This window comes from Mesitornis unicolor, unplaced genomic scaffold (assembly GCF_000695765.1).
Source record: "Mesitornis unicolor isolate BGI_N332 unplaced genomic scaffold, ASM69576v1 scaffold14554, whole genome shotgun sequence".
Taxonomy (NCBI): domain Eukaryota; kingdom Metazoa; phylum Chordata; class Aves; order Mesitornithiformes; family Mesitornithidae; genus Mesitornis; species Mesitornis unicolor.
Window position 1 is genome coordinate 1 of NW_010178152.1, and position 23230 is coordinate 23230.

Here is a 23230-nt window from a genome sequence, read left to right on the forward strand (position 1 = left end):
GTCCTTGTTTTCATGAACCACATTTATTAAACTCATTCGAAATTCCATAGCTATGAAGAAAGAAATAATCTTTAGACTGTTGATCAGCACGGTATTTGTAAGGAATCTCTGCTACAGAAATAGCACTCACTGAAGTTTGTCCTACCAGTAAAACATTTGCAGTCATACTTTTAAACTGAGCTATTTCACCTTAATTAAGTCTGAAATGTACTGCCAGCTGAATTAAAGGGAATCTTTATGAAATGAACTTCTGAACTCCTCAGGCTGTTTTGAATAATATAGCAAATATTTTTCCGTTCCCTTACCATCAGGTAACAGAAACGCGGACTGGTCCTCTTGGCTGCAGTAACTATGACAACCTAGATTCTGTCAGCTCTGTTCTGGTTCAGAGTCCTGAAAATAAGATTCAGTTGCAAGGTATGTGGGTGCAATTTCATTAATTTGTTTTGGAACAGGATGACATTTATCACACTATTTGTTTTTCTTTCTTCCACCTCATAAAAGGTCATTTTTCTGATTTTTTTTGTGTGCTTGCAATAAGTACATTCCAGACAAAGTGAAGGAAATGTCAGTAACTCATGTTGCCTTTGAAATGGTAACACTTTTTGTACACATCAGAAAATAATTTGAATAATGCTGCTAACATTTTACAGCCCTACTTAGCAGCCACTTGCACACCTTTTAAACAGCCTGAATTCCCATGGATTCCACCAAGCAGGGAGTGACATTTACTATTCTCAGCCTGCTTTGCACATACTGAGTAGTACCTTATATCTCATGCAGCTGTCCCACTGAAATGAATGGAGACACTTAGGAGCAGGAAATAGATTTTCAAAGACTCTAAATAATGAAGAGTCCAAAGGCTCCTCTTGGGACTTTTAAAAAAATTTGAAGACTGGGCTTGTCACTCATTAGAAAAACAATAGTAATTTTATATTATTTAAGAAAACAAAAAAAGATAAAAAAGAGAAGGAGAGGAAAAGGAAAAAAGGAAAAGGAAAAGGAAAAAAGGAAAAGGAAAAGGAAAAAAGGAAAAGGAAAAAAGGAAAAAAGGAAAAGGAAAAGAGGAAAAGGAAAAGAAAAAGGAAAAGGAAAAGGAAAAGAGGAAAAGGAAAAGAAAAAGGAAAAGGAAAAGGAAAAGGGGAAAAGGAAGAGGAAAAGAGGAAAAGGAAAAGAGGAAAAGAGGAAAAGGAAAAGGAAAAGGAAAAGAGGAAAAGGAAGAGGAAGAGGAACAGGAAAAGGAAAGGAAAAGGAAAAGGAAAAGGAAAAGGAAAAGGAAAAGGAAAAGGAAAAGGAAAAGGAAAAGGAAAAGGAAAAGGAAAAGGAAAAGGAAAAGGAAAGGGGAAAAAAGGCATACTTTCTGATTTATTTTTTTGTTAATTCCAGTAGATGCATTTCCCAATCTACTTATTAGATATATAAACATTTTTGAAAAGTCACCCTCTAGGGTATCAGGCCATTAATTATTGCTCTTTTAAGTTACACAAATGTAGCATGAGCACCTTGTTATTCTTATTATTATGAAAACAGACTAAATTCTCTATAATTTCTGTATTTGTGTATACCTCTGTGTATATACAACTAGAGAAGAATGCAGTTCTTAATTTGCAGTTACAGGTAGCTATGCAATTATTTCCAGTTTTAAAATGTTTCCATATTCGTTCATAAATCACTTGGACAAATAGTATGAAGTTGTTGCTGCCAGCAATTAAATATCAATGTTATAAGAACTGAAATATCAGCCAAATTTTAATTTTCTAAAATTTCCTCCAACTCAATTTTTCCCATTCTTCTCAGTTTGTCTCCACAGAACCATGAAGAGATAACTCGAGTTACTTAGATGAGCTATGAGTTACTTAGATGAGCTATGAGTTACTTAGATGAGCTATATCTTCTTGTGTCAAAGGCAACACGGAAAAAAAGTCCAACAGAGAATGGAACTGTTTATGATCAAACCTCTTTTTCTGATGATGCTGTCTCTTTACTGTGTCTTTCAGGGCTGAGTTCCCTTCATCAGCACTTGCGAAATTTGCATTAGCTGCTAGTAGCAAGATTATAACTCAGCTGCATGCTTCCACACTGCAAAGCTCTTACTGATGAGTCTGCTCATTCAGCAATTCTTTACAAGAAGTTGATGTAATCCTTTCCTTCTGTTTTTGACAATCCCCCTAGAAATGAATTACAGCAGTAAACGCCCTGAGGAACACAGGTTACTGGTTAGGGGAATGGATGTTCCATACTGAGAGGGAAATGTGAAGAATATAACTGAAATTAAATTTTAAGAAACAAAATATTTAACATAGTGAAAATGCTAGGCAGATGTGTAAATTGTCCTAAAAAGCCATATAGTTTCCCTTTCTGTAATTTTTTCTTTGTTGCATAGGCTGAGGAAGCTGCTTGGCTCAAGAATTCCTTTGCATTTAATAACGTAATACTGTATTTCATTCAGGTCTTCAGGTCATCCTGCCTGAGTATCTGCAAGAACATTTTGTCCAGGCGGCTCTGAGCTATATTGCCTGCAATTCAGAGGGAGAGTTCATCTGCAAGGACAATGACTGCTGGTGTCAGTGTGGTCCCAAATTCCCTGAGTGTAACTGTCCCTACATGGACATTCAAGCCATGGAAGAAAATCTGCTCCGCATAAGTGAGACTTGGAATGCATACAACAGTGAATTTGAAGAATCTGGTGAGATGTTTTATAAAATTTTTCTCTGTTTGGCTGTGTCTCACAAAAAGTATTTATACAACAGACGCCATCTGAAATCTCCAGAATGGTTTTTACATCAAAAGCTAAACATACTTAAATGCATCTTGGATCCAAGTTTTAATGATTATAACTTTCTGATCGGAAGTGCTGTCCTCACCTCGTGATTATCAGCACTCTATGTAATTATGTTAGGATTTAGGCAGTTGTGTTTGAGTATTCATCTGCTATACTTGGTGGAGAACACGGCTGTGAGGACTTGATCCCTATTGGGGCACGAATTGTACTGGAGGAATCAGAAAGCAGAACAAATGAGGAGCAGAGTCAGGTTACACATTTCACGTGGATATTTTGCAATCTTGTTCTGTAGTGCCACTGAAACAGCTGCTTTATTTCACACCCATTTTTCAGTTTTGCATAAAAGTTTCTCCTGTTATTCCTCCTTGTCCTATCTCTCTAGCAATATGCTCCAGCTGACATGGAGAGCATAATGAGCCCTTGATTTATCAAGTAGTTAATAGTTCATTCCATTGCACTTGGCAATTTGTTTCCTTATATGATTTCTGTGTAAACTGGACCTGTCCATGTTGTCTCTACAACGCGTTTGTGCCACATTAATTGTATTTAAAGCATCGAGGTTTGTTTCATACATCATTTTGCCTGTCATGATCTTAAGAACTTCCAGTCCCATCAAGAATTGGAACTGCAGGTAAAATCAGCTTCTGAACAACTGTTTTCACAACTCACTCACTCACTGATATCAGTAACAGCTGTCTAACCAGATGGTGGGAAAAGTAAGGAAAGCTCAGCAGGCTTGGGAAAAATCACTGAGGGGAAAAAAAATAAATGAGGGAGATAAAGAAGAACCAGAAAAAGCAAAAAATCACAGTATTTAAAGAGTTGTGTGGGAAAAAGAGAATGAGTCAGTAGAAGAGAGAGGGAAGAAGACTCTTCAGTGGTCACAGGAAGAGTGTAGGAGAGAAGAAGAAATATCAGTAAAATACTTAACTGTGAGCAGTACATTGCATACTTTTTTTTATTATTTATTGTCTTATTGTTAGAGACTGAATTCTCAGTTCAAGGCTGAGAATTTCAAAAGACTCTATATCAGTTAAAATTTCGGTTGTAACCTCTAGTGAGATCTCAGTCTGTTTGGAAGAGCTCAAGTCCTTTTCCCAGCCCTGGACTCACTCTTAGCATGAGGACACGAGAACTTAAAATACTTCTCCTTAGAGGATGACAGACTTCTCTGATTATAAAAGCATGAATTTATGTTTTGGTTTTGTGTACATAAAAATGCATTTTCTCAATGACTGCTTCGGCACCTTTAAGCATTTATGCAGTCATGCTATCATTTACTACCTTGCAAACTAGGACAAGTGTATTGACTCTGCAGAAGGTCACAGTTTTGTTTACCATCTTTTGTCCTGTTTGAATGGGATGTGATACTGTTCAGTGCCTGAAGAACGTGGTTTGATGGCACTTCCTTATCTGAATCTATGGAGGGTTCTTATAGCAAGCTGTGTAGGGGTATCAAATTACTTACGAGTTTGAATAGTATAGCCCTACATTCAGGACTGAGGCATGAATGTCAGGGGAAATATGGGTAAGAGTTAAATTCTGCGCTTTTAGAAAAGGCTCTTTAGCTATAGTTCTTAGCTAAAATGGCAACCTCACATACATCTGTCAACTAGGTAATTGCTAGTAGGTGTGGTTACTAGAAAGTGTGAAATATGGATTATTAACATCATTGGGCCATATGCCACACCCACTCTTTAGCCTTTGAATTGTTGAAATAATTTTTAATCTACTAAATATGCAAAGCATGACTTCCGCATCTCGAAAGTATCTTGGAAAATCTCTGCTTTTAACTTATAAACTGTTTTGCACAAAAATGTTAATGGAAAGATGAGATAGGTAACCTTGCATGTCTGTGCCTTGTTGAAAAATAGTCGGCATGTGAACTTTTGATAGATAGTTTAGTCATTACCCATTCAACCTCCCTATATAAATAATATATTCCCATCTGGGCACTCTTGCAGTACTGTCGCACATGGTCTGTAAGCGTTTCTAGCCACAGTGATTATTGAGACATATTTTGAAAAATCTAGAGTTTGTGCAATATTTAAACTACGAAAAATGTGATTAACAAATATCAGCACAATCTGATAGCAAGTTCTGAGAACAAAAGTGCCCTTTATTAAATGAAACTAATGTTTTAAATAGATATTTTATAACTTTGATGTGGGATATATATCTTTCAGTCTTTGTCTAAATTGGTAGAAGTCAGCTTTTGAGATAGGAGTATGTTTTTTTATTCTAATAAATTTATAATAATAATTAATTAGCTAGAAATGAATAGGTGAAAGAAGGACAGATTATTTAGTAATTTAGAGTCTGAGTAAACAAGTATCCCAAGCATTAACTGCTGGCTCACATAGTCTACTACTAACTGCAGAGGAATGAATGACTGAATTCTGTTCTTTGACACTACGAACTCTAGATTCAAGTAAAGTGAAATGTAAGTGTATAAGTTCTCTAACTTTTCTGCCTTCCAAACCTTTTATTACCTTACATATAACAAAATAGTCCTCTGAATCCAGAAACAAATTGTGTCCCCTAATTCAGACTTGTAAAACTTACTGGGTTCACTTGAGGTCATGCCAATCTTCTGTGGACAGAATTTAGCCTAAAGAGGAAGAGGTAAATTTTCCATTTAAGATAGTATTGTTACTGTCAGTGTTATCTCTTCTTATGTCTATTCAGGATAATAGAACTGAGGAACAGATTGTTTTTTAAAGAAAAAAAATTGCAGTTCTTCAATGCCTAAATCCTGTTTGAAATCAATGGGTAGCTAAATTTAGTTTGTGTCTTTGAACTTTTTAATCTGAATTTCCAGAAATAATGAAAAGAAAAAAATTAAAGCAACAGGACTGTTTTCTGTACAGCCTACTCCTCTCTTCCAAATTAGGCAGTTTGCATTATTGTTTTATCTTTTAAACAATAAAATGAGAAGAAAAAGTATATGTACCTAGTTAAAAGTCAAAGGTCCTCAACACTGCAATTGGAAATGCAAAAAGGTGATAATTTAGTATGGCACTTCATACATGTCCAACTGCAATGACTAATCTTGTTAGATGAACATACTGTTGGGTGAAATGAAATAATGTACCACATCAGGAACCTCATGAAGTTCAACAAGAACAAGCCCAAAGTCCTGCACCTGGAAAGTCCTGCACCAGGCACCAGGACTTGCTGGGGGCCACCCAGCTGGAAGGCAGCTTAGCAGAAAAGGACCTGAGGGTCTTTGTGGACACCAGGTTGACCATGAACCAGCAATGCATCAAAGAGGGTTTGCAAGGTATCCTAGGCTGCACTGGGAGGAATGTTGCCAGCAGGTAAAGTGAGTGGATCTGTCCTCTATCCTCAGCACTGATGAGGCCACATCTGGAGTGCCTTGTCTAGTTCTGGGCTCCTCAGTACAAGAGACATAGGGATATACTGGAGAGAGTCCTCAAAGATGATGAAGGGTCTGGACCATCTCTCTTATGAGGAAAGGCTGAGACAGCTGGGACCATTCAGTCTGGAGAAGAGAAGGCTCAGGGGGATCTTACCAATGTAGAGTAATACTTGAAGGGAGGTTGTAAAGAAGATGTAGCCAGGCTCGTCTCAGTGATGCCCAGTGACAAGGCCAAAGACAATGGGCACAAGCTGAAACACGGGAGATTCTTTCTGAAAGACAGGATAAACCTTTTCATTGTGAGGGTGATTGAGCATTGATACAGGTTGCCCAAAGAGGTTGTGAAATCTTCCTCCTCTCCAAAAGCTCACTAGACACAGTTCTGGGCAGCTGGGTCTAGGTGGGCCTGCTTGATCAGTGATTTGCACCTGAGGTCCTTTCCCACCTCAACCATTCTGTTACTCTGCAATCAAAGAATTTTTCTGTTTTTCACATAGAAGGACTCTGGTCTGCAGTTTCAGTGTTCTGGTAGTGACAATTCTCTTGAGGAACTATGAGTATTATAGACTTGATAACCAAACATACTTCAGTCCAGAATGTGTCATTCATTGTTGTGTGCAGATTTCATTGCACTCAGACTCTTCTAGCACCTTTTAACTACTCAAATCTCATTTTGGAAAACATGGAGCAGTATGTTATTCATCTCTCAGTAAATCTGACTACTTTTTTCATCTCTCTAGCTTCCCTCCAGCAATACACGCTTGATCACTATTAGATCAATGAGTTCCAGATAACCTCTTAGTATCAGGGTATGTACTGAGTTCTCAAAGATGTTACAAGAGTTACTTTAAATTGTTTACTCGGAACCATCTGCTTATGCTTTATCATACCTTGTGGCCTCCAGACTCAGCTGCTACCCTTGGCAAATCTATTTCCTTATAAAAAACCTGTAATAAAGCTGTTCATCCTTTATTAACAATTTTCATTAGTTTCTTGAGGCCTTTGGCTGAATTAATGTGTAAGCAAAGTTCTCTCTGAGAACATAATTCCAAGAAGCTGTGTTCTTATCATCTCACATGTGGCCTAAAAATATCAACTCTAATGGAATCAGGTAGAGTTTCGTTTACCCTTTCTTGATGTGCATGAAACTAGACTTTCACAGGAATCCGTAGCCTAAAAGGAGACCTACATAATCTAGTTGACCTGCTATTATCATAAGCCACTAAGTTTCACTGAGATTGCAGAATATGAAGTCCACCTATGTCAGTTAATGTTTTAAACACTTTGCTCTTTTAATACTACTAATTTTCCCGTATCTCTTCTGCCCCTAATACTATTAGTATGTACTTGTCCAGCTCCTCCTCCTACCTCATTCTCTCAGTAAACTTTATCTTTTCATTTCAGGAAAAAAGCTTTGACCTAAGTGCTAATTAGTTTCACACAGTAAAGAGCATTGAAAGATTCCTTGAAAAAATTCTCAATTTTTCAAGTTTTTAAGACTTTCACAGCTTATGGTTACAGCAGTGTTGAAGACAGTGTTAATGAATATGCTCTTATGTTACACTTCACTGGTTTTGGAAGTTTTTGGGACTCTTTGAAAAGACTTAATGTACAAAGAAGCAAATTCTAACATGCAATGACTGACTGGCAATGTAACATTTTACAGAGATTATGACCCATGCTCTAAATCACAATAGGCATGAAGACCCATAAAAGCATGCAAAGGCTCTGGATTCTGACAGCAAGGATAAGAATATGATCGTAGATGTTCTGTACCGTGGCTGCTGAGTGCCTTTGGAAATCTGGCCACTTTATTAAAGAAATTTAAATGACAACAATTTTATTTTAAAGGTGGTTTGCTCAGTGACATCTAAAAGAAATTTCTAGCAGTCCATGTTGCAACATGATTGCATTTGTCTAAACTAAAAAGGCTATTAAAATAAATAAGGGCATGGATGACAGGGTTTCTCAAACAATAGAAGATGGCAAAAGTGCATTTTCATAATGTTTGTATTGCTAGCATTTATGAGACCTCCTGGAAACATGAAAGTAAAATCTTCCATCCAAGCCGTTATTTTCATATCACTCTTAAGCAACTGCAGCTTGCTGCCTTGTCTTTGTGTATTTCCCATGTGCTGAGCAGTTGATTTTTTTCCTCTTAAAGGCAACAAAATCTCTTTTGGAATATTTCCTTGAAAGTCACAGGATAAGGAGATGTGCAACTGTCTCCGTTTAAGGCTCAGGGCAAGCTCAGGGAGCAGGATTTTCTCTTTATTGTCCCCTACCCTCCCAGGGGAGGATTAAAAAAAAGGGAATAGAGAAAAAGATGCTTCGCACAAGGTTGGAAGTTAAGACTGTAACAAGTTTAATGAAAAACAACAGAGGAAAGGAAAAGGGAATTAATAAGGGATAAAGGATATTTAACTATACACAAAACCCGATCCCAGTAGTCCTGAGTGGAAGTGTCCGAGCAGGGCCTCGTGGCCGCTGTGACCGCTGTGACTGTCACCAGGACCGCAGTGGTGCTGGGAGTGGATGGTGGTGGATGCTGCTGAGCACATGGAGGTAGCCCCAGCCGTCCTGAGATGCCACAGGAAGCAGCCCAGGAAACCAGGAAAAGCTGCGAAAACCTTGGGCCTCCTGGGTTTTTTGTAGACTGTGGCTGTAAAGGGAGGGAACAGAACTGATCTCTGACCCCCCAGGGTCCTACAGACACCTCCTGTCTTTCCCTTTCAGGCTGGTAACCCTTAAACCATAACAGCAACAAATATGAGGTATATTTTCAAAGTAGCTTTGAAATTGAAAACTTATTCTTTCAAATACTTATTTTAATTACAAAATACTTTGGAAGGAAATAGCAAGACTGTCCAGCAAACTGGATAGAACTGTACAGAAATGTTACTGTCACAGTTAGGCTTAAAGGTGATTCAGTGAAGCACTGAAGTTTGTGCTTATTTCAGTCATTGCAGTCCATTAACTTCATAGTGTGCTTAAAGTTCAGCGTAAGCTTAAACAGATCAGAGCCAGAGCCATCTTGGACCTTTGGCCCACTGAACACAAAAACTATTCATGCTACCAGACATGTGGCTTCACAGGCATAATTAAACATCAGAAGTAATCCTGTAAATGTTTTTAAATACATTCTTCTACAGCTTTAAAAGACAAACTTCTCAAAATGTGGACTTTGATTTATTCAATCACTTCTGTATCTGCTTTACAGAGATATTTCAAAAGGTAAATTTCAGTATCAAATAAAGTGCAAGTGGTATAAGTATAGCCAGAGTAAATAGATGTTAACTTTCACATTAATATTTGCAGAAACTCTTCTTTATTGTGCATCCATCCTCCCTCATTGCTTTGATTGCAAAGTACTAGCTGAAGTGAATTGATGTTGCAAGCTATTTCTTCTTAAATCCCTGGATTCATTGGATTTGGACTTCATGTCTAATGTATTTTTCATAATTCCTTAATATCCTCCACTATGTCTTGCTATTGAGCATTGGTTACTCTTTACATGTACTGACTTAGAATAATCTGAAAAAAAATTCCACAGTTTCACAAGGTTCACCTGAAAATGAGATATAAATCCTCAGTTAATGTATAGTACTACATAGAAAGTTACCAGTTTTCTTGTTTGCGTCAGCATAGATTGCTTTAGACTCCTGCTTACTCAGTTAAATTATATTTTTCCATTTCTTCAGAATGGTTGAATTAACTATGTTCCCAAAATCCCTTGTATAAAAGAATTGGATTAAAAGGGTTGAAGAAAGCAGGTTCTGATAGAGGAGATGATAAGCTTATTACTGAATCAAATATCAGTAGTATTGAAAATGAGGAATTTCAGATATCCCATTCTTTTTTTGGAGGGTAGCATCTGCATCTGATATAGTTACTTTATGTAAAATCTACGGAAAGTAATAGGAGAGATCGTCTCCACCATTCCATAATCTTCAGTGAGATTTAGAGAATTATCTGTTTAATAGTCTCATGGATTTACCTCTCCATCTTCAAAACTGCAAAATGTGGAAACCCACCATATTTTGATGATAGTTTCAGAACTGTCTCACTTCTCCTTCAGTTCATATTTTCCTATATGAAATACAAGCATGCTGTAAAATGCCAACTTTGAACGAAGAAAGGTTCTTTCCACTAAGCACATCTACTTCCTAGATCTGCAAATCTGTTTTATGAAAACCAAGCACTACAGAAGCCCAAAGCTAGTCTTGGAAAAAGCAAAGAATCAGTGTTCTCTAACTTCTGAAGTTAATCTAGACCTTTATCAATGGAAACTCATAGACAGACTTGGCCAATATTTTTATTATCGAATACTACTAAAAGACAGAACATGTTTCAATTCACACTTTGCCTTTTGTGATCGGTGTTGGTCTTGTTGTATAGACATCTGAGTCGTCTGAGTCATAACTTCTCAAAAGATCGACCAACCATTTGTGGTCACACTAAACATCTGAGTCGTCTGAGTCACAACCTTCTTAAAAGATCGACCAACCATTTGTGGTCACACTACACGCCTTTATAAAATCACACTGTGTGCTGACTTGGGGCTTCAAAACTGTTCTGCTCTTTCTTGTGAAGGATGAAGATCCTTATTCTTACAGTGAAGGCGGTTTCTAATACCCAGGCTGCAAACTGTGGTAAAATACAATAAAACCAAGACTGGAAATTACAGCTGGCACTGACATGGAAGTGCAGATGCTCAGGGGAGAATTCTTTGCACCCTCTGCTAGCCTTATGAATTTGTTACAGATGGGCAGCATTGCCTTTATGATTATTGAGGCTGTAAAGAACCTGCAAAGGAGAAATCTAATATTGTTCCAAAGTCAGAGACAGGGTATGACATTCACACAGTCAGTCAATATATGCATCCTTAGCAAGTAATCATATTTGATCTCAGAATCTACACAAATCTCAATATTTCTCAGGAAATAGAATTTGACAGTCATTATACTTGCATGCAGAGACTTGTAGATGCATAGTAATACATCTGTTCAGTTTTTTCTTTCAGTCAGTTTGAATAAAAAATAAAAAAATAGGCATAGTCAGAGTAATCAGACATTTATTTTGCTAAAAAAGAAATTACACTTAAATAAAGCAGACATAAAACCAGTCAGTTAAACAAAATATAAAGTTAAATCTTTAACTTAGATTTAAATAGGTTAAATTTGAAGTTGAAATAGGGAAAAAAAAAGCTAAATCATGTAAAGAAATTTAAATAGATTGTCCAGTGCTGAAGACAAAAATCTTAGATGTCTGGTTGACAGAATGCATTATGGTTAGAGCCAATGACAAATCAAAATCTTCAAGGTCAAATGTGAAGACACAGGAAACCTCGGGGAAGGAAGTTTGCATGATCAGGTAAGTTCTAGCTTTTCCACAGTTTCATACACTGTTGTCAGCTGAAGTTCTGGAATCATCTTAATTATGAATCATATTAATATCTCCCAGCAGTGCATTAAGGAATGCAACCAGTGTCCCTCATGTGGTTCATTCTTTCTCCTCCTCTCCATCAGACACACATTTTAAAATATTGCTGTGATTATAGCGTGTCAAGTCCTTTCTGATGGATGACTCCAGCAAAACTGCAGCAAGTCTGCATTTAGTCTGTGATGTTTAACCTTATAAAACCCTCTATTTAGTCAGAAAATATCTAATATAACTTTGTTTGCCATCCCAATAAGTCACAGATTTTTTGCTATTCCTCTGGTGCAAATTCTTTCTAAAAACTGCTTTAGCAAAAGTGGGCACCATGGGATTCCTTTTTATTGCCTCTCAAATCAAAGTCACCTGGCTGACAAGTAAAAAGGTAATTTTTACCAGCTGCCAAGCCTGCAGATTGACTGCATGGTATAGACATCAACCTGGGTTCTAGCCGCCTTCCTTATTACCAGCAGTAATGACAACCCTAAGATCTAAATAATGCCATCAATAACTCTTATGTAAACCAGAGTCATGTTGTTTTAAAAAAATTCTGATTGCCTTTCAAACACTAGGTAAAAATTATCTTGGTGTTTGTAGGGTTCCCTATGATCTCTCTGGCACAGGAAAAAAAAAGACAAAAAAAAAAGAAAAAAAGACAAAAAAAAAGAAAAAAAAGACAATCTGCACTCTAAGACATTTTAAAACACATTTAAAGTACTAAATGTCTCATTTATACCTGTTCCAAATTACTACAATTGCATAAAAGGGCAGAAAGTAGCTGCAGGTTTCATTTGGAAATGTCAGTTTAAACTTAGGGGTTGCTATATATGCACTCTGATTCAAAGACACTTCTTGAAATTATAATGGAAGAAAAGTGCCCTGCCTGACTTTCAGATTCTATGTTGAGATTCCAAGCGTGACATAGCACTGCAAGATCACTAAATTTGTTTTGCCATCACACACAGACTGCAAATGAAGAGTCCCATGCTGTCATTTGCAGTGAAGACAGTTTCCACAGTCCAGTGCCATGCTACTGCTTTTCCAGTTACGGTACTTCAGTGTAAATGCATGGAGCGTAAGCTTAAAAATGAAATCTGGAATTAAAACTGAGTACTGGAGGATCTATTCCACTTATAAAATAAACAAATTTAATGTTGTTCTCTACTTAGCTCTGTTTTCATGTATTCAGAAGGATGAGAGAATGTGGCCCTGAAAGGGCCCTGGCTAACTCGTTGTCCACAGGACACACAAGGTGAGATTGCACAGGCCCTTCAGGTAGCACACTCTGTCTCTCTGCTGACCAGAATAGAGAGATTGTGATGCAAAGTGAGTCTCATTTGAAATCTTAATGAAAAGGCTCCTTGTGAAAAGTCTGAACAGACTCACTGGCAGTTGAAGGTGTTTTTTAATCACTGAAAATAAAGACTTCAATCAATATGGTTCAAACCATTTGCCCCAGAGCAGTACAGCGATGTTTTTCTTTTAACTGGTGCTTACAGCTTCAGGCTCAAGGCCAAGAAAACGTAGCCCTCTGAGTTCTTAATATAATTATTGTTTTCTCTAATATCTTGCAAGGGTGTTAATTTGCCTCCCAGTAATTAACTTCCCTATGTGGTTGTCACGAAGTTTAATCAATAGCATGAACACATACACCAAGCTGTCATTCCTTCTGCGTCCAATGCACCCCTCCCCACTTCTTCCACCCCTGTGGAGGTGCCACTGTTTTAATAAAATGAACAGGCAAGATGTGCATAATTTCTTCAGAGAGTCAATGTCTAAATTGGTCATCTCCTACTCCAAAAATGAAGGTACAGTCAATCGGGTCCCATCAATATTATTGTCCCTGTTCCAAAATAAAGCATTATGTGACTCCTGCTAAGGCAGCACCTGGCAAATTTACTTATTAGAGGTCTGCATGGCATTGAGTTCTCAGACACTTTAAACATAGCAATGACATTGTAATAAGAAGAGGAGCAGAAGGCTTGATCTAATATAATTCTACTTATGTCCACCATGTACGGCACATAATGTGATTCCCTTCAAAGCTGGTGACAAAACATCCCTCATTCTTGGTGGAATTCCAATCTGCCTTGGCAGCTTTGGATTCAGAGAGTGGACTCTCTTTTCTTCTAGGGCAGTGTTGTCTGCTGTGATTCATAGCTCCTTGAATCTTCTTGTGTAACAGTTTAACACTGGTTCTTTACTTCTTGTTTTCCAAGAACACTTTCTAGTTCACTCGTTCTCTTCCCTGAAACATCCTTCTGTGATGCATTGCATGTTTATTTACCTTACCCAGTTTTCAAACTGCGAGTTACCAGCATGACCAAGAACAAGTAAGGTAACTTTGTGGTGACAGAGGTTATGTCTAAATCTATGGATAAAAATGATATCCTATGTAATATGAACATTTATAGTGTTACAGAAAGATGAGAGCTAGTACTAGATAGAAATCGGAACATACTTGTAAACCATGTTAAAATGATCAAAATGTTTACCAAAAAATCCAAAATATCTTCTAGATATTTTTGGGGAAAATTTTTCTTGAACATTTACAATGAATTCTAAGTCACACCCATCTGAAGGGTAGAATGTGAACATTTTTAAAAGAATAATGAACCAAAAATCACACCTGAAAGAAAAACTGTCAGGGTGACTGGAATGTCCTTCAGGTGCTGGGATCCGCAGAGACAGCCGTTGGAGTCTGGTTTTTTGATTTCTGAAAAGTGAAATTGCTGTCAAGGTCATATTTAGATTGAGAATAAGAAACAAGTCATTTCTTAGCTATAGGAAATGTGGGTCCTTTCAGCTTCCACCAGAGTCTAGGGAAGGTTGTTACCTCCTGCCCACTAAAACTTCAGAATTAATCCATGATTTGTAGGCTCAGAGTCTATCTTTACTACCAATTTTGACTCTTCAACTTTTTTCCTGTTAATCTGGGCACCAAGAACGCCCCAAGACTTGTGAGGGGAGTGTCTGTGGCTTTCTGTTCCTATGTCAGGTTGACATTGATTGCATTAACCATATATATATATATATAACATCCATATACATGCCTTTATCTATAAACATATGTAACATACATGTAAAACCAGTTTTTACATTTCCATAATGTTTCTCAGAAACTATTTATTAATGAAGGATTAGAGGAACTTTGTTCCCTACCTATTCCTCCTTCACCTGCACTGATACTCAGCCGTGTTCTTTCCTCCTTGCAAAGCCTGCCTTTCTGAGGAGCTATCCCTGCAGTGTTCCTCACTTCAAAAAAGAAAGCCAATGGAAGAAAAACAACAAATTTACCCTTCTGCAAGAAGCATAAAAATTTACGTCCCTTGAGGCTTCCAGAGCAGCGAGATTGTACTAGGGCAAATAGCCTGTCTGATATTAAGTGCTGAAATTCTCTTCTTGTTCGTATGAAGTCCATATCTTCCAGAATACACACATTTCCTTCCCTCTCTTTCTTCTTCAGAAAGTCTAAAGGGGAGTTAATTTGCTTTGGAGAAGGAAATATTTTAAGGATAGGAAGAGCTGAATGATTTAGCCTAGATAGGGGGAGGAAGGAAACATCAGCTTTACTTCTTTTATGTGAAGAAATAAATTTATTTTCATGCTGAATCACAGAATCACAGAATCACAGAATTTCAGGAGTTGGAAGGGACCTCAAAAGCTCACCCAGTCCAACCCCCCTGCCAGAGCAGGATCACCAGACCAGGTCACACAGGAACACGGCCAGGCGGGTTTTGAATGTCTGCAGAGAAGGAGACTCCACAACCTCTCTGGGCAGCCTGGGCCAGGGCTCTGGCACCCTTACAGGAAAAAAGTTTTTCTTCATATTCAGATTGAACCTCCTGTGCTCCAGCTTGCTCCCATTGCCCCTTGTCCTGGCATTGGACATCACAGAGCAGAGCCTGGCTCCTTCCTCCTGTCACTCGCTCTTTACAAATTGATAACCATGAATGAGGTCTCCCCTCAGTCTCCTCTGCTCCAAGATAAAGAGCCCCAGCTCCCTCAGCCGCTCCTCATAAGGAGATGCTCCACTCCCTTCCCTCCTGAAGGAAGATGTTTCCTTCACTTGGATTATTTTCAAACATATATTTCTTGGAACACAGCTGCTACTTCTTTGACAAATTAAGTAATGCATCATGAACAACTAAAATTCATTGCAACATAAAAACAAATATATGTGCATTTTGGTAGTTTGTTTTCTACAGGCTTTTGAATCATGGTGGGATATTTTTAAAAACATATCTCTTATATTAATCTCTTTAATAATATCTACATAATATTGAGGCAGCACTTCACTGAACAGCAACCATATCCAACCATTTGAAATGTAGGTCCTGTTGCTTTTTATTCTCTCAGACTACCAGCTTTGTGGTTTGAGGTTTCAGTTTAGAACTGACACTGATGCTTGCTGTACATTTATTGCCCTGATTACAATTAAAAGCACAGTTTTGGTAAAGGAATGATAATGCCATGGTCACATTATTGAAGTGGAAGGTTTTTTCACTTACAGTACTGATATGTAAAAAGTGTTATAAACTCTTGGGGAATACGAAAAATTTTCTACCAGAATTCTTGCTCCTCACACTAATTGCAGCTATCATGGAGGACTTCAAGGAGGAAAGAAATTTTATTATTATTATTTGTTATACATGGCAACATTTAAATTTGGGGTCTATTGTGCTAACAGCCCTATAAAGATATAACGAGAGAGAGGCTCTTCTCTGAAGAACTTTCATTCTAAACTGAAAAGACAGTTGAAGCGTAGCAGAAATACTGATTTACTTATAGAATATTGCAAAATATTCAGGCAACTGTTTAACAAAAAAACGCCGATTATCTTTCAATAATTGCAAATTTATTATTTTTAGACTGAATACAGTAAAGCTCCTTGACCGTCACTTTGAAATGTTTATTCATTTTGTCATTTCTTACTTTGTAACTTCTATGTTATAAGACAAAATTAAAGGTTGACAGAGAAATGAAAAATTTCTGTACTGTCAAGGTGAAGCATTTTGATTGAATCAAAACAGAGTAAAGCAAAACCTTGCAATGTTCCTTTTAGAGGATTTCAGAGAAATTAGAAGCATTTGGAGAATTCTAGAGAATTTAAAAAAGATTTAGGTTGCATTCTAATTTTGGAATGCTAAAAATCCTTTCACAAAATGGATTTTCCATGCTCCGCACAATTCTACTTAAAAGTCGTATTTGTTGTGAAATTAATAGCTTTAGCAGCTTTCCTTAGGTTTTGTGTGAAATCAAGTGGTAGTCATCTTTCCAGCTTCTAACATAGAACAAAAAAAAAAGACCATAACAAAAAAATCACAAAACCAAGCCAGGATTTACATTAAATATTAGGCTTATTTACAGCACCAGCAGGTAAGTCAGCAGTGTAACGGGCACAGAGGCAGATGTCTGATGGTAATGGGCAAATTGGCAGAGCAGGGTTGGATGGATGCTGCTGTGTGTCATCTTTTCTATAGGTAAATAGATTGCTGGAGTTACCAGAGATATTCCCTCAGTGTTTTTCAATGAAAGCTTTTGGTCTGAACATCTCTTGTTGGCTCTGACTGTTGCTCATTTTCCTTATGCAATACTATCTGTTTGGTTTGGCTGTTAGAAGGAACTGTGTCAAAGTATGGCTGCAGTCATATTAAAACCTGGCGTAGACAAACTATTAACATAGACAAAGAGACATGGAAAAAATAAAAACCACCATACCCCAATCGAACTAAAACTGCAGCTGAAAATTCTCATTTAACATGAAGTTTCAAGTTCCTTGTGTAGTTTTTCCCGACAGGCAGGAATCTGGAAAGGTGTTATCACAGGCACCTGCCTTTGGAACGCCATCTCATGAATCGCTTCCTGAGAGAGGGAATTGTATTTCCTCTTCAAAGGCTGGGGAAGATGAAAAAGGAGATAGGATCTTCACAGAGACCCTGCAGAGACAAGCATTTGAACCCTTAGTTGCACATGTTGGGCAGCCAGAGTCTGCACTCCATCAAGTGGCAAGGCAGACCGTCAAGACAGGGGAATGAGGGGCTTGTGACTTCCAGCACCAGGAAGTTGGCTCCTTTTCCACTTGTAAATCTGTGACAAGAGTAGTTGAAACAAGCTAATGCAAGATGTTTTGATAGCCTAGAAAAGTTCTAAGAAAACCACTCAGCCTCAGCTGAAATGAAAAGAGAAGCGTGCTGTGTGACAGTCATGTACAGATCATGGAATTCAAGGATATGCAAAATATTTGTAGCAGAGAAATGAGGGGTCCTATTCTCTTCCAGCACAGAGCAGGCACCTTTTTTTTTGTTGTAGCAGAGCATTGTCGGATATTTTGATGAGGATTATTGCATTTTTCTGGTCTTTGCTAGCTCTGTATGCAGAATGTAAATCATTGTATTCAGCACTGAGTCCTGCTCTGATACTGAGTAACATTGAAAACCCAAGTTACAGGTTAAGTAGCTCTAGGTATTTCTTACAGCCTAAATATGTCTGATTTTCACCTGATTTCAGCACTAACGTTTGCTTCCATTGTGGTTTTTTTCATTTATTCATTGCCACTGAAATGAATGCCATTTCAGTCTCTAGACACCGTTAATACAAGGAAGATTTACCTAGCAGGGAAAGAAAAAACAGACATGACCAGCTATAAAATGAAAGTTAAATGGAACTTGTTTCTTCAGCCACTGCATGTAATATTTTATATTTTCCCCCATTATTTGCAATTAGTTCATAATATGAAAAAATGGTATTGCATGTGCTATCCATGTGAAAATTAATGAGGAAATGCTGAAGTCATATCATATGTGGGATCAAGTATCATGTTTTAAAGTATCAATTCCTATGGCCCCCAGCACTGTAATACCGACTGCTAATCCTCGGGAATGGCTGCTACAGTGTGTTGATTAGAGTGTAAATAGTTTAATAATCTCTCAGTGACAGGAGTTCATGTTGTAGTTTTACAGATCATGAAATGTGTCTGTTTAAGATATGGACACATTATCTTCTCCATTTTCTTTTTTTTTTCCTTCCCCAGAAGGCACTATGTAATCATGCTCATTTTATCTCTGCCTCTTCTACCTGCACTCCGGTGCTCATTAACATGATCATACAGGGCACAGGCAAAGTCAAAGATTATTTTTGTTACAGGGAGAAAAAAAGCATTTTCTTTTGGAAACGCTTTTACATTGCAAGTTAAGGAGAGTAAACTCTCCTTATCGCTTCTAAACAGTGCACCTGATCAGTTGTTAGCTGTAGAGCTCATTGCCATTGTGCAAAGGACAGCAAATTGACAATGTTTCTCAAATAAATTATTGCAGCAATATGAAAACTGAAAAGGCACATTTTGAGTATATTCCCTCCTCGGGGATTCAGGGTTATTTTTGGCTTATGAAGCTGAGTTTAAGTAAATATACCAGCGTCTCAGAAGAATAGAAGGGAAATGAGAATTTTGTGATTAAAACAGGTAGTCAGGAGTGTGGCTTTTGCATCTGATCCTCCCTAGGTGATTAGTACACTCCTCTGAAATCAGTAGAGCTTGGCCAATTTATACTAACTGCAGGTCTGCGCTTTGCAAAGGGACATACTTTGCAACAGTTCAGTTAACCTTATCTCTTATTAATTTCTTTTTCTTTTCTTCCTTTTTTATTTTTTTTTTACTACCAGTTTGTTAAATTTGCAAACGCACTTTCTAGGCTGGAAGGCTTTGCAAAGCCAATGGAACTGTGCCTTCTATAGACAAGCCAGGTCTTCTCCCACAGCACCCGTGCAAGCCTTGAAGGGAAGCAACGCCTAGGAAGTGTAGCGTAAGGGAACCGAAGTGTAATTGTCACTTGGGAAGGGGAAAGCAGGGAATAAGTTTAGCCAAAAGTATGCTAAGACTCACAGAGATGCTCATTTGGTAATGCAGAATTTATTAAATATTCCTATTAATTCCAGCTACTGAGCTACAAACCCCGGAACAGATACTTACTCTTTTTGGAAAAAGGATAAGAACCAACTTCTTAGACAAAATGAAGGAAGGGAAAAAGCACAGGATAAGAGGCCTCAAACACTCGAAAAAATAAAGAAAGTTTCTTTCCTTAGTCCCTTTATTTGTACCCAGCGACAGCGGTGCTGTCCTCAAAGGGCCAATAGTGGACAGCTAATACCCAAAGAGGAAGGCATGAGGGAAAAATGAATAACACATTGCCAAGGAGCTCCCAAATGAATTATTAAAACCACTTTATTAAATATAAAATAATCATCTTTGCCCCTGGCCTTTCATTTTTCACCTTCCAGAAGACCTTTCAATGCCTTTTGTCTCCTGATAAATCTTCATCCATCACAGAAAATACTATGCCAAAATAGGGCTGTTCTATTTCATCATGGCTCTGCGTCCCTCAGGATGTGGACAAGGGTCGTTGTAACTCATGTAGAAAAGATCTTTCTTCTCCACCCATAAAAAAAGAAAATATTTTTGCCTTCTTTGTGTAAAATTGTTGTTTAAAAAGCTGAACTAAAGCTAAAGCTAAAACCAAAAGACCGATGAACAATGATGGTGATGGAGTTCTCTTTTATGTAAGCAGGCATTTTCCCCAATCAACCCTCTCCCACGAGATACCTAAATTTATAGCGATGTTAAATATTGTGATTAACTCTTGTTTTGAGAGGGAGGCTACTTCAGTCAGTTGGATCATTGCATTCTCATAGTCTGCTGAAGTGTAGATTACCCAAAAGGAGCATCTGGCAGGGTGAAAGCCAAACTGTGGGATAAGTGACTTGACTGCGGGAACAAGCTGAAAGAAAAAATGGGTTGTGAAGTGTGGGAGGATAGCAGCAGGCAGGAGGGCAGACAGGAAAACATACTGATATATGGAAACAAGAAAGAAAAAGGATAAACATGTGCATTCAAGTGTGCTACTCATTTATTCTTCTCCCCCATCCAGTAATTAGAGCCCTTTTAAATGGAAGTTTATTTAGGTTCAAAACTTGTAAATAAACTTGTAAATTATCCTACTTATGCAAACGGACTCACTGATTAATAACATTCTGTTAATAAGATTCAGTTTATGTATATTATGTGGACCGAGCTACCAGAACAAATCACAAAACATAGGATGTTCACAATAGCAGTGATCCTGTGATTTAAGAACTCCTTCTCTTCCACTTCAGAGATAGGGACAGGAGTCAAAAAGAAGTTATGGGAGGTGTTTTTGAAGTGTCAAAGTATCACAAAATACTTTGAAAAGATCAATTTCAATTCTAAATACTTTTGAAAGTCTGATCCTTAATGGCTTGTCTCAGGTGAAATAACATGTCTAAAGGAGAGCTGGCCTGTAAAATCACATTTAATTGCATTTCCTAAGTATTAGAATATAGTCTTTTTAAGGCAGTTTTCTATCTTCTCCAAATGGGTCAATATACATTTATCTTTTGTCTCTGTTTAGGGCTCAGGGCAAACCCAAATCAAACAAGAAGCAGGATTTTCTCTCTATTGTCCCACACCTTCCCAGGGGAGGATTAAAAAAAAAAGGGAATAGAGAAAAGATGCTTCACACAAGGTTGGAAGTTAAGACCGTAACAAGTTTAATGAAAAACAACAGGGGAAAGGAAAAGGGAATTAATAAGGGATAAAGGATATTTAACTATACACAAAACCCGATCCCAGCAGTCCCCAGTTGAAGTGTCCGAGCAGGGCCTCGTGGCCACTGTGATCGCTGTGACTGTCACCAGGACCGCAGTGGTGCTGGGAGCGGGTGCTGGTGGATGCTGCCGAGCACGGGGGGGGAGCCCCCGCCGGCCCGCGAGGCCACAGGGAAGCACCTCAGAAGCCAGGGAAGCCCTTGAAACCTCAGGCCTCCTTGGTTTTTTTAGACTGTGGCCAGAAATGCGAGGGAACAGAACTGATCTCTGACCCCTAGGGTCCTACAGACACCACCTGTCCTTCCCTCTCAGACTGGTAACCCTTAAACCATAACATCTTTAAATGTGTATTTGCTTTCAGATCCTAAATTTGAAAGTAAGAAACTCTGATTCTTATTGAATCTTTGTAATATCCATGTTGAAAAATATTGATAGTGCTTGTATTTGTTTGAACATCAATTTAAAAATTATATAAATGTTGACATTTGCTGGTTGTATTGTAATATTACCACTAAATATGTAGTTACCTTTCTTATTTGAAAGAGTTAAAATGTTCTATTCTGAAATTGCAAAGGTTCAAGTTTTAAAATACTGGAAGTTTAAGATAAACCAAATTAGAAGTCAATTTTTGTTGCAATAATAGCCATAACTACATAATTAAAGACTATTAATTTATTTTTTTTCAGATGAATTCAAATTATTTATGAAAAGGCTGCCCATGAATTATTTCCTGAACACATCTACTGTAATGCATTTGTGGACAATGGATTCTAATTTTCAACGTCGCTATGAGCAACTAGAGAACAGCATGAAACAACTCTTCCTCAAGGCACATAAAACCGTTCACAAGCTCTTTGGTCTTAGTAAGAGATGCCATAAACAGCCACTCATCCGCATGCCGAGGCAGAGGTAAGAAAGCCTATGAAAACCTGAGAAACTCAAACTGCTGCCTTGACACTAAAATCTTCTTAAGAGCATAGCTATGGGAATGTGTGTAGCATCTGGTACATGCACAGCATACAGTCTTTATATTTGTAGGGGTTGAACGATCCCAGCTTTCAATATTGCTCCACTCATGTTTTCCTCAATACAATAGGAAAGGTCTAAATAAAACCTGATTTGTATATGACTGTGTGAGCGTAGAGATTTCTCCCATTTGGTCTGCCTCTGTTTTACAGAACCATCTTTTCAGTGGAACTTGGCCAAGTGTAACAGTGCCAAATAATTGTATACCGAATACTGAATGCCTCTTCTGAAGCAGGCACAGCTATTTTAAGAACTTTCCAGGTCATTATACAGTATATACTACATACTATTGATTTCTTGTTTCACTTGTCAGGTATGAATTAGATTTGAAAGGATGCCTAAGGAAAGAAAATAGAAGTGTTTTAGTCCTTCCTAGAAACAGACATCCTGGAAGCTAGCTAGTCAAATCTACATTAACATAAAGCAGTTACAGTTGATTGCTGATCGAAAATGGTTTTATTGAAATTAGTGGAATGACACTGGAGTAAATCTGAAATGAATGAGTTTTTAAGGGCATTGTTCTTTTCAGCACAAGCATTGTGGCCTAGTGCAGTGCCTCCTGCCTTTAGCATGTATCTCTGTCGATTTTAAAGAAATCCAGTTTAGGTTCAGTGTTCCAGAACTGCCAGGGGTACTTTGATTTCCCCCGATTTCAGCTCTGCTATTGTAAGCTAAGGCTCCAACAATTCCTCTTTGCCTTTTGGAGGCACTTCCTAACCCTTCCACTTTTTCTTTCAGAAAGAGACAGCCGTTATGGCTCTCATGCCCCGCTTTTTCTATATATTGTGCTTTGCTTTGTGGTCTGCTAGTTGAAACAAAAGATGTATTTTTCACTGGAGGTGTCATTTCATAATTAGAAAACATTCTTCTAAAAAAGGTTATATAGTCACTGCAGGGCTTCGACACCATCTCCTCTGTTTCTCGGGCATGACCTGAATAAGCATTCTGCCAAAGACATGATTCAACATGAAAGACTTCAGCAG

At 37.9% G+C, this 23230-nt stretch overlaps 1 protein-coding gene across 1 annotated transcript in view; it reads left to right on the forward strand.

Moving 5' to 3' along the window:
• Positions 1 to 311: 311 nt before the first annotated feature.
• Positions 312 to 23230, forward strand: part of BRINP3 (bone morphogenetic protein/retinoic acid inducible neural-specific 3) — a gene marked incomplete at its 5' end in the record, with an annotated part of 59302 nt that continues 36383 nt past the window's right edge. The window contains 3 exons of the mRNA XM_010182356.1: positions 312 to 417; positions 2450 to 2686; positions 21908 to 22130. Coding sequence (XP_010180658.1) covers positions 312 to 417; positions 2450 to 2686; positions 21908 to 22130 — 566 coding nt within the window. The remainder of the gene's footprint in view (positions 418 to 2449; positions 2687 to 21907; positions 22131 to 23230) is intronic.